Here is an 11,691-nt window from a genome sequence, read left to right as displayed (position 1 = left end):
ACAGTACTTCAACTTTAGGGGAGAACTTAGATATGCAAATATGTCTGATTACCTTCTTGATCATTGCTGCTATTTCTTAAACTTTTTGCAAACCGCAACACAATATATTTTACTCCGTATTAAATTGCATGCTGCCGATGTATAGGACAACGAACTAATGGATAACGAATAATGAGGCTGATCAACTGGATTAGCAGCCAGCAATTTAGGCTTTGCAGCGCAAACAGGAAACAAGCTTTATCCACCTTCTTCAAGTGTTATTATGCACTTAGATAAGTGTTTTGTTCATGTCGTTTGCATGATTAAAATAAAATTGTGTCTTCTCTCACATATTTATCTGATATTTTTGTTTGTTTCCAAGTACGCTTCATTTTCATTCCAAATCAGTCATCCGAAATAATCCGCAGCCAGTCATTATCCGTTTCACTTCAAATCCATCAAAATAATATGGTAAAAGATATGGAAAGAGCATTATCCTATCGCAATCAGTTTACACCCTACTTCGTTGATTTCTCTTTCGTTGTTATCTGTACTTTTGTTTTATTTTTCCATTTTCAACTTTTTTTTTCGTTTCGTTTCTTTTCTTTATTTGGCTTTCTTTTAATTTTCTATGGTGGAAAATTCATGTCATAAAATTTCGAACACATAACGCTTTCCTTTCTTTTTCACTTTTTCCTTCTTTATTGTATGCATTAGCTTACTTGTTTATTTACCTTCTTTTTTTGACTTCTCTTTCATAGCAATTTTTCCTTTCAACTATATAAACATTTATTCACAGGTCATGAACATTTTTTTACATTCATATACATCTCTTAGACCCATGAACATTACTTTTGATACTCATTAATATTTTAAGAATTATATTTTATCAAATTCATGTTTTTCTAAAATGATGGACACGACTTAAAGAAAATTCACATAATTCAAATGAAACGTTCATGCATATAAAAAATGTTCATGCGTTTTCGTAGAAGAGAAAGATGTGAAAAATATTTGATGATGAGAAAACAAAAGGAAAAAAAAATATCGAAACAGGGTTACTAAGACAAGGAACATATATATCAGGATGGCAATGGGGCGGGTTTGGACGGTCGATCAAATCTATATCCATCGCCAAATCAACTATCCATCCATGAAAGTATCCGTGGATGCAAAACCATATCCGCATCCATATCTACTGGGTATCCGGGTATCCATTGATTATCCATGCAATATACATCATAAACAGGAGCAACAACAACATATCAGGAAGAGAGAGGGGATCGATGGGGGAATCAGGAGTCGAGGACAGATCAAGGTCGGCGGCTCGTGGGGTGGGAGTGTGGGACTTAGAGAGAAGTTGTTAGGGTAGGGTTGATTGGGAAGGAGACTGTTTACATGACTCAATCTAGCTAACTAATGGACCCACATGTCAATAATTTATTTATTTTAATAAATACCGGGTATCCATGGATATCCATGGATCAAATGTGATATCCGTGCCCGCTCCACGAGTTGGCAGGTATCCATTCATGAATATCCATGGATCGAAAATCCGTTCCATATCCGCGATCCATGAGTTGGATATTCATGGATATCCACATTTTGACTATCCATTGCCATCTTGACATATATAGTGAAATGGAAGAAGTAGTTTGCAAACCATTATACCAATTGTTGTGTTATACACAAGATCCAGCTAAATGTATGAAAATAATGACACAATTACTCCCTCAGCTTCATATTATAAGATGTCTCATAAGACATCTAGTTTCGTTAAGACAACTTTGACCAAGAATTACTCCATTAGTATATGTCTCATAAGATATGAAGTCACGAGTATTACTACTTATTTTGGAAAAAGAAACTAGTTATATACCAATATCATGGCATATAAACCACATATTAACAAAATAATTTGTGATCAAAGTCTGGTCTAGTATGACTTATATTATGGAATGGAGGGAGTAATATACAAGACATAAAGTGCAGGAAACCAAATGGACCTAGCTAGAGCAGAAGGTCACGGACTCTCACTGGTCTTTTTACCGCATTTGTGAAGCCCTGTAAAGAATCACATTCATGAGATAATATTGTTGTTAGAACAAATCCAAAATATATGAGAAGCATTTAGAGTCCAACAGGTTTGACTCCAAAGAACTAGAGGGAAAAGGCATAAAAGTACCAGGCTACTTTGAAAAATTCACATTGGATCAGTTTTAAACAAGAACTCTCTGGTAATTAAATATTCCCTCCGTCCCATATTAAGTGACTCAAATTTGTCCAAAAATGGATCTATCTATACCTAAAAAGTATCTAGATACATGTAATAGAAAGTCACTTAATATAAGACGGAGGGAGTACCACTTCAACCAACAATTGATTGACTAACCATAGCTACACTTGTTAGTTAGCTCCATAACTCAATTTGGTAATGGAGCTAGTGTAATGTTCTCTAAGCAACACAGTTCTAGCTTAGGGCATCCAATGTAGCAACTAGAAACATAAAAAGTAATGCATTACTTCTGTAGAAAAGGAGGATGTGCCAATGACAGTTAACAATGTTACTACTATGCAGCTTTTTGCCTAGTTCCATCAGCCATGCAGGCTTGCAGTGCAACTATGTTAATGCACTATCGGTTTTACGAAAAAGGGACATTGCAATCCTGCAAGATTGTCCTTGTTTTCACGTTTCTAATGATCAGTGCACAAACATGATGTTTAAAGTTTGGCTCACTAAAGAAAAAATGGTATCATGGTGAAAACGTAATGAACAAACCTCGTTGTATTTGAAGATCAGTGGACGTAAATCCCTCTGTGTTGTTGCTCTTTGCTGCGCGGCATCATTACGAGGCTTTGCACCCACCGGTCTTTCTTTCCTGAAACTGTTGTTGACAAGGAAAATAGTTAGCTTCATAATTAACGCCTTGCAATCACAATGATATCTGAAAAATAACGCTCATTGCCACATTACCTATGAAAGAAATCAGTTGGACGACTTGAGTGTTTCTTTGCAGGCGTAGGATCTTTAACACTCAAACTAGAGCCTGAGTTTAATTGCATTGGAAGTGTAGCTAGGTTGCGCGTTTTGGAAGAATCCAATGCAGAAACATTTGTACTAGCTGCTGCTTTGTGGCTTGAAGTTGTTGGAATTTCACTCCTAACTCCATTAGTTTGGTTCAACAATTTTCCAGCACTATCTTTGATGATCTTCTGCTTCTCTACCTGGAGAAAAACCCATGTTAGAAATAATAATAACTGTCGCTTTTTCTGTTGCCGGTATGGCATTTTCCAACATGAAACTCCTGGCAACATTAGAAGAACTCTAAGACTGTGTGTCAGAGGGGATTATATCGTTATTGCAGTTTTCACAATGGATGGATTTTGTATGTGCATGTATGAGTGCTTGAGTTTAGGATTTAGATATTTGTGCATCTTTAAAAATTCACAAAAAAAACATAGGTGTGCATCATGTAAAAATACATGCACAACAGCAAACAAATCATGCAAAAAAAAGAATCAAAATACACCCTGCACAAAAAAGGCAAGATTCAAGTTACTTTTTTAACAATACACGTTTGACCATACTTCTACATGATATTTCGCAGGTGCTAATGTCCTAGCATGATGCATATCTATGTTTCTTTTTTCAAGGTGCATACATATGTGAACCATAAACCCAAGCACCCACCCTTCCATAGGACTGTCAAATATGTTTATGTTTACTCCTACAAACAAACCAGTTGTGGTGATGGCCGTTGATACAAAGATCTCGGATTGCTCAGTACTCACTTCAATATGTTATGCAAAAACACCATGATTCTAGCATGAATTTTTAGATAAACCGAGAGTACCTCAATTCAACTGAAAGTAAATGGTCCTGTAAACTTGCAGTATGAACTTTTTTACTCGGGTTTCTTGCTAGTAATAGTTGAAGTGAACATGAGTTATAATAGATAAAAGATACTAGAAGCTCAGTTCTCAAAAGGAAAGTAAGTAATGAATCTAGATACATGCAAAAACAGCTGCTGCATCCACTAGATGCAGAAAAAAAGTAAACAATTGACATTTGGAATCAGGTTCTGGATGTAGGTTTTTGTGCAGATAAAATGCTAACTCAATGTCATGTGGTACAATCAATTTTTCAAATAGTGGAATAATAGCAATGCAATATGCATTGGTCAGTTTACATTTGACAAGAAATCATGATAAGCAAACGGTAAGATGGAGTGTTGCACAGAAACAGAAACTAATGATAATTGGTTTCTTAGATCAAATAAGTTAAATTAGTCAGTAAAGGAATTTTAAAGGTGGCCAATGCTAAGATATGGCTATGGCTAAAGGGTTCCATGCATGCAAGTTAAAAGACCTGGAATTACTACTCACCTCGTGCACCAACACCTGTTTCATGGCCAAAGAGAGACCAATGTGCTCGGATTGATACTCCTGAAATCAAAAGCTTTGTCAAGTATAGTAAGATGAAAGCAGAATGTGAAATAAAAGAACAAAACAACTGAAAAGAACCTTAAAGCTTATAATATCATTGAGTGGAGGATCGAGAGAAAGTAAAGGAACATCAGCAGACACAATAGATCCATGTGTCCTTTCTTGAGGTTCAAACTTTGTGTTTTTGTATGTGACCGAGTAAGAAACCATGGTATCAACCAGCTGCAGCAGATCATCTTTCTCCCTCTCCGACAGCAAATTCAGTGCCACCTGAACATATCATGTACGGTTAAAAACCTAACAGGGATGGAAATATACAAAAACAAATATAGAAATTGTAATGCCATGTAGGATCTGTTAAGATATAGCAACCAACCACCTAACCCAAAAAGACCGATCTGATAGGAAGAGGAGATACGATATACTCCCTCCGATCCTAAATTGTTGTCGTTGTTTTAGTTCATTTGATATATGGTCCTCTCAAGAACTCAGACCCTTCCCTTAGTTACTAAATTGTTTTAGGTAGATTGGTTAAAGCATTCGTTCCATTTTCATTTGTGCATAAATTGTAGAATGTTTTGGTGTACAGGATCGGGATTACATTGCCATGCAAAACCTTGCTCTAGTGTCTTGATTTTAGAAACCAAGATGAATTTGACCAACAAATTACTGTATGCCAACACTGAAGTATGACAATCGAGGATTAGAAGAACATAACTAAGGTGACCGAGAACTTACTGGTCTCAAACTCAAAGGGGAGAGAATATGTAAAAAGGGGGAAGCAATGTCTTTGACAAAAGATTCCACTGACAGGTGCCTTGAAATGAGTGGCGACATTCGGTTTTGCCAGGTCTTCAGACTGTCCTTCTTTTCCAAAAGCATTGTTCGGCACCTAAAAACAAAGTCATGTTAACCCTGCTAGTGTACAGCAACAGTATATATTTGTAAAATTTACCTTTGCAAAGCTTTTGGCCATTCAATATTCGGCTTCTCAACTTGAGCAACCATACGGCTTATAGTGATGGCAATAGGAGGTTGATACACTGAAGTATGAAGATAAACTTTTCAAGTTAGTCCAATATTTATCAAAAAGTAGGTAATAAAGATTCAGATGCTACCTTGGAGTGACATGTGCTGAGTTCGAAAAACATACTGCATCATAGAATCAGAAACTCCAAGTACATCAAGGCATTTCACCTGTAAGGTGGTTCGGGCTAGTAAGTTTGCAAATATATTTACGAAGCAAGAAACTGATGAACTCTCCTGGGGTGCAAGGGTGGGCTCACAAGGTTCACACAGTAAGGCTCTAGCCTCACCTCTAATTTAGTTTGAAGTGCAAGTATTGGTGTATGATAATTGAAAAGTAAGAAAATCAAATATCATATATGGTCAGCTAGAATATATACCGTCTTATGCAACATTGGATCATGATAAGAGAGTCTTAAGAAGTTTTCATGAATCCCATCCATGGTAACATCATAGTCACCACTGCAAATACAATGTGACATAATAAGGAAGTGAACCAAGTCCATGTACAAACAAACTGCAAAGTCAACAATTAAACTAAACTTTACCGGTTAGATATGAGTGAGAAAAGAGAACCAATGTCCTTGTCACTGCTGACGTGACTATCAGCCATTTCTGCCCGCTTGAGTTTTTTCTTTTGAAGAACCTGTGAAGAAAACTTGCTAAGATGATAAATGGTACACTGAGCAAAATTACTGTTATTTTTACATGAAACATATATAGCAGCAATCTGTGATATGCATTGCCTTATGAAGTTATGCTTGGCACTCGTTTTCAGCACCAGTATTGAAAGTTTGGGACAATCGTTGCTTGACCAATGATGGAGTCCACAGAAAATAAAATAAATGAAGTATGAAGCAAGCAAACATCAGACCTGTTTCCAAACATCAAGGATGCTTTTTGACATGTCCTTCCGTCCAATGACTTGTGATTCAAACCCTGACTGCTCAACAACACATAACAATGAGAAATGGACACTATACCCTTCAAATAATAACATCAGCCAACAGGTGGCGATCTCAGTTTGCTCGCTTACGATGTTTAGTGCCTCTCTCTTCTTGTTCAGAAATTGAAGTGTGTTCAGGCATGATCGAATGTCACATTCTGCAGATAGTCTTTGTTCACTTAGTCTTATTTCAATGATGCTAACCAGTCATCACATGAATAAAAGAAATCTATACATACACTAGCAATTCCCTTTGTCCATCTCTGTATAAATAAGTGCATAATACAAGCAAAAGAAGTGGCACTACAGATGGCAAAAGAACAGGTTCCAGGTCCAAGACTGAAAAGTGAACTTAAGATAACGCATGTGAAAGCATTTGGCCGCCAGCACTGCACAGGGTTAATTCGAATAAGCTCCAAACAGGATCCTAAGTGTCTCAGATGCATGGAAAGAGGTGCCCAAAGTATGTCAGCATATAAAGATCTTTTAGTCAAATGCTGAAAGTAAGCAAAGGTATTAGGACGGTTGTGTCATATGTTCCACAGTATAGGATAATGTCCTGCTTGCAACAAGAGGGCGCAGACAGTTGTGCGGCCGGCGTCACCCAGTGGGGGAAGGTGAAAATAGACCAGAAGCTGGTGGGGGCTAACTTACCTATTTTCTAGAATTATAAGTCTAAATAAGTACTATCTCCGTTCCATAATTCTTGTCTCAAATTTGTCAAAAAATGGATGTATCTATTCCTAAAAAGTGTCTAGATACATATAAGATTTCAACAAGAATTATGGACAGAGGGAGTACCTAGTAATAAAAAACACTAAGCTGGTGGGGTGGGGGTGGGGGGTGCGCCCCTGAACTACACTAAGGAGACCACGTCAGCAGCTGAAACTGAATATTGATGCCAGCTTCTTAGAACTGACTGGATGTGGTCACTGGGGTGCAGCTATTACAGACGATCACGGCCATCATCTGCTTCTGTCCAATGGCCTGATTACGGGCTGCTACAGCGCTTTGGAAGCAGAAGCAGTTGCTTGCAAGGAAGGCATTATCTCAGCGCTACAGTTTTCCCGTAAAGCAACTGAGGTGGAGTCCGACTGTTTGTTGCTAGTGAAGGCTCTGCAAGATGATGGCATGTGGCTCTTCCTGCTGGGAAGCCTGTATGATGACATGAAGGAGCTGCTAAAGAGTTTCCCTGACTATTCTGTTGACCATGTGAGTAGAGATTGTAATAGTTTGGCTCATGACTTGGCTAGTTCTAGCCGTAGAAGCCAGGCTGATGGTGTGCACGTGGCTGTTCAACTTAGTTGTCTAACTGGGTAGGGGTGATGAAGTAATGAAGCTCTTTCCCGTTCAAAAATATATATTAAACATACACTGTAGCCTGTATGAGCTTGGTTGGTCATGAACCTGAATAATTAGCTAAATACACATTTGTAGGAGTAAAGAACTATTGGGTCGCCCAAACATAGGAAGACAGCTAGAAGCCTAGAAATACAAGTATTGCCACTCAAAAAGGAGATATCGCATGTCCATTAATCGATTAGAATAGCTGATCTCAGTTTTGCTATTGTTATAGAAAAAATACGTATTGCATTATACACCAATATTAAGTATATTTATGGCTTGAATGGAGCAAAAGAAAATGTACCAGTATAATCTGCTAATGCAGAAAGGGCAATTGAACTTGTCTTGAATCCTTCCTTCTTGCATATGTACTTGAGCCTAAATACGCAAAAATTATTCATGAACAAAATGTATCATTTGAATATACAATAGACTGTTCGATGTTGTTAGGTAAGTGCATTTACATCACCTGTTCACCACACGACTAATTGTTGGCTGCACGAAAATATGAACCCTGTAAACTTAAACCAATCCTTATAAGAAAAGTTTAAATGATTTTAGGACCGTACAAAACTAAAAAAAAACAAGAAGAAAATATTACTTGGCTACTTGGCGTAGTTTTCTCAAGGCTGGAGCATAAAGATCATTGCATATACAAATTACCTGTAAATGATATCGTATGGTTTAATAAACTGTGAATGCATTAAAATGATGGCAAGTGACAGCACGACATCATTGCTTACAGGCCTCAATAGTTTTGCTATTCTATGACCTTTCCTTGAGGAAGATTTTTGGACTTGAGTTTCTTCGCCACCAGTGCTTCTGTCAGAATTATTGTTCTTTTCAGCATTGATCTGTACCAGAAAGAGCCAATCATTCATGAATCATAGAAATGTATTCATATGCATTATGCTGAGGAGAATAGCCTTCCTCAGTTCTCAACTGAACAACAATGCAGAATACTGTTTGATAAACAGAAAAAAGGAAAGGTGGAAATTAATGATGAAAAGGGAGCATAATAATGACAGTGTTGAAAGATCATGATATTAGGACTAGGATACAGCCAACTTACCATCTTCAAAATAACCTCCACGGCGCCTTTTCCATCACCAAGCGCTCCATCAATTTCATCAATTACCTACACATGCCAGTAGAACTTAACAAAGTACGGGGGAAGTGATTCAAGAAATTGGTCGCATAACTTGTTCTTCGTAGCTTATCTGGTAGCATAACTTAACTCACCAGACACTTAGGTTTGGAATCTGACATGATAGAGTTCATCTGAACTACATCAAGAATTTTTGGTTCAATGGATGAAGCAGAACGATCATCACTGGCATTTATCTGCATGTATGTAGTATTTAAAATAAGCAATGTACCGAATTTGTATTCAGGTAGCAATAAGCAGACGAGGGCTGGCCCATAGACCAATAGGCAAACTAGACACTCAACCATAACCAACAAGAGACAATATTAAACTGGATAGTGGGGGAAATGTTGCTAAAGAACATGTCACCATAGGTTTTAAACAAATGCAAGACTGATAAAATATCAAAATCATATCCAACAATATCTAGTTTTACAGTGTATAAAATATCAAAATAACATGCAATGATATCTAGTTGTGACTAGATGCGTAACAAAATTGAAGGCAATTCAGAAGGACGGCAACAGATATATCTGATACGCTAATCATGTAGCAGAAAATGTGTACGCTCTTATTGGGAGTGATTAGACATTGCAATCATGGAGCATCACAATGAATACCATAGAAGCTACCACACAATAAACAACAAATACTGTTGATCGTATATTCAGACCTCAACAACATGGTAACCACAATGTTTGGCCGCCACATGAGCAAGCGTCGTCTTTCCGAGGCCAGCTGGACCACATAGTAGCAACACCTGCAACATCAGGAAGTTATTCAAATGCAGTAACAAACCAGCAGCTCCTTACTACAGGTACAGCTTACAGTCATGTATGCAAGTCACACTACACTAGTACTAACCCACCTTCTGTTCTGGTGCATTATCAACAGAGGACCTTTTGTTAAAGGTACTTCTCGGATTTTCTGAGTTGCTACCAGGTGCATTTTGGGGCATACTATCTTGACCCATGGCATAGCCTGCCCTGCTCTTGGACAAGAAACTTCTGTTACTTGAATTCTTTTGAATGGCACAAGAATGCCGACGTAAGGCGGATAAAGTATCATCACTTGTAGCCCGAATATGGGACCCAAACACACAGGAGTCCCATTGTTTTAGCCATAGAAGAACCTGGACAAGGAATGTCAAGTAAAAAAATTCAACTAGAAGTCCATGCAGCAAAGATCTGCACTTATAAACACATTTCTTAACAAAATGGGATGATTATTTACCTCCCTGTTTGTGTGCTCGTCACTTAAAAGCTCAGTGAAAGAGTGTGGTGCGTATTTCTCCACCCAAAGTTGTTCTGTAACTACTGGAGTCACTGGACAACCCTCGACATCTCCAATATCCTGTTTCTCTGTGCTTTCCAGCAAGGCCTTCATAGGCATTACAAACATGGATTAGTAAGATATTTTCAACTTGTTGCCCAGAGAGCAGCAATTAACATGGCACTAGTGATGCTTAGTCAGCAACCAACTCAGGGATAGTAGTCAGAATTCATAGTGAACTTGCTTAGGAAAAGAAAGTAGACCTGTCATATTCCCAATACTTAAGGATGACGATTTTGTTTTTGACTCCAGTGCTCCAAAAAATAGTACAATTATGGTATCTGGGATCACACATGGTATTTCTGGTTGGGAAGTCCACAATTAAAAAAACTACAAATTCTCTATTTTGGGGTTAGTCCATGGAAGTTTATCCCTAAGAAGAGAAACCATCAAGTTGAGTAACATAGTGATGCCCAGACATAAAAGTAGTGTTACCCAAATAACCATTTAAATCACTGTTTGTTTCTCGTAAATGATGCCTACTTGGTCAGAATGGTGATGTAGTAAAACAATCCAGTTGCATTACTATTATCTATTGATCTCACATATGTACCTTGGCTAGAGCCTCTTGCTCTGCTCGCATAGTTAGTGAATGAAAGGATTCTGAGAGAAGCCCTGCAGAAGAAAGTAGCACAGGGGTGTATTAACAAAGTAAGTCAAAATTAACTTAAAATGAATGATTAAGGGAGCAAAAGCGAAGTGCACTACTTATTAGTAACTAACCCTTGTGGTTGGGATTGGAAATTGGAGTCCTTCGCCTAGACCCCTCGATTACTTCGCTAACCAATTTCTCCGTCACAAGCTTAGCATAAACCCTCTCTCCGTTGGGCGCTGTGACGGGCATACAGTCACCCTGGATCTCCGACGCGAAACGCGAAACTATCTTCTCGGCGACGATTTCAACGGCGGTAGGGGGCGAGTACCGCAGCCAGTCTTCGTCCACCGAATCCTCCCGATCTACATTCCTCCGCTTTCTCCTCTCCTCCTCCTGCTCCACTGGAGGCGGAGGGGAAGGCCGCTTCAGATTGGGCTCCGACACTTCCTCTTCGTACAAATTTGGTCGATTGTATCAGCACGGCAGTCCAAACAATGGAGGCCTAGAATTGTGGGTTGTGATCTATCGAGATGGAGTGGTACTTACCTGCTGGCTTTGCAGGGGATACGGCGGCCTCCTGCGGGGGGTCGCGAGGTTTGCTCGCGTCGTCAGCGGCCGGGAGGAAGCCCTCGTCGGGGTCGTCGAAGTAGGTGTCCTCCTCTTCTTCCGGGAGAAGGCCGTGGCTCTCCATCCACTCGAGCTCCTCCGGATCTGGCATCTCCATGTCCTCCATCTCCATCGCCGGCGCAGCACGCAGCGGGAGCCCCAAGCGGCGGCGAAAAGTGAACGGCTTCGATGGCGGGAAGTAAAGGGGAAAATGAGGGTGAACTAGGGTGTTGCCGCCTTGCGGGTTCCTGGCTCCTGCTGAATGCTGAT

General features: G+C 39.1%; 1 protein-coding gene across 1 annotated transcript; it reads right to left on the bottom strand.

Moving 5' to 3' along the window:
* Positions 1 to 1,696: 1,696 nt before the first annotated feature.
* LOC100835692 (chromosome transmission fidelity protein 18 homolog) lies at positions 1,697 to 11,691 on the bottom strand. The gene is made up of 24 exons (XM_003561743.4): positions 11,362 to 11,691; positions 10,944 to 11,264; positions 10,774 to 10,835; positions 10,122 to 10,268; positions 9,757 to 10,020; positions 9,562 to 9,648; positions 8,984 to 9,085; positions 8,814 to 8,879; positions 8,485 to 8,595; positions 8,343 to 8,404; positions 8,211 to 8,255; positions 8,046 to 8,119; positions 6,488 to 6,555; positions 6,326 to 6,394; positions 6,000 to 6,097; positions 5,832 to 5,913; positions 5,544 to 5,622; positions 5,381 to 5,468; positions 5,164 to 5,317; positions 4,504 to 4,695; positions 4,366 to 4,425; positions 2,954 to 3,204; positions 2,759 to 2,864; positions 1,697 to 2,043 (listed from the first exon to the last, which is right to left on the bottom strand). The coding sequence occupies exons 1-24, from the start codon at positions 11,552 to 11,554 to the stop codon at positions 1,990 to 1,992; spliced, it is 2,835 nt and encodes a 944-aa protein (XP_003561791.1). The 5' UTR covers positions 11,555 to 11,691; the 3' UTR covers positions 1,697 to 1,989.

Source organism: Brachypodium distachyon, chromosome 1 (assembly GCF_000005505.3).
Source record: "Brachypodium distachyon strain Bd21 chromosome 1, Brachypodium_distachyon_v3.0, whole genome shotgun sequence".
Classification (NCBI taxonomy): Eukaryota; Viridiplantae; Streptophyta; class Magnoliopsida; order Poales; family Poaceae; genus Brachypodium; species Brachypodium distachyon.
Note: the sequence above shows the minus strand (reverse complement) of the source record. Positions and strands in the feature narration are given on the sequence as shown.

Excerpts from the sequence above, each read along its gene's own strand:
- LOC100835692 (XM_003561743.4), bottom strand. The coding sequence starts at position 11,554 with ATGGAGATGGAGGACATGGAGATGCCAGATCCGGAGGAGCTCGAGTGG. Across the intron at positions 11,265-11,361 it reads ATCCCCTGCAAAGCCAGCAG|AGGAAGTGTCGGAGCCCAAT; the intron begins GTAAGTACCACT and ends ATTTGTACGAAG. Across the intron at positions 9,649-9,756 it reads ATAATGCACCAGAACAGAAG|GTGTTGCTACTATGTGGTCC; the intron begins GTGGGTTAGTAC and ends CTGATGTTGCAG.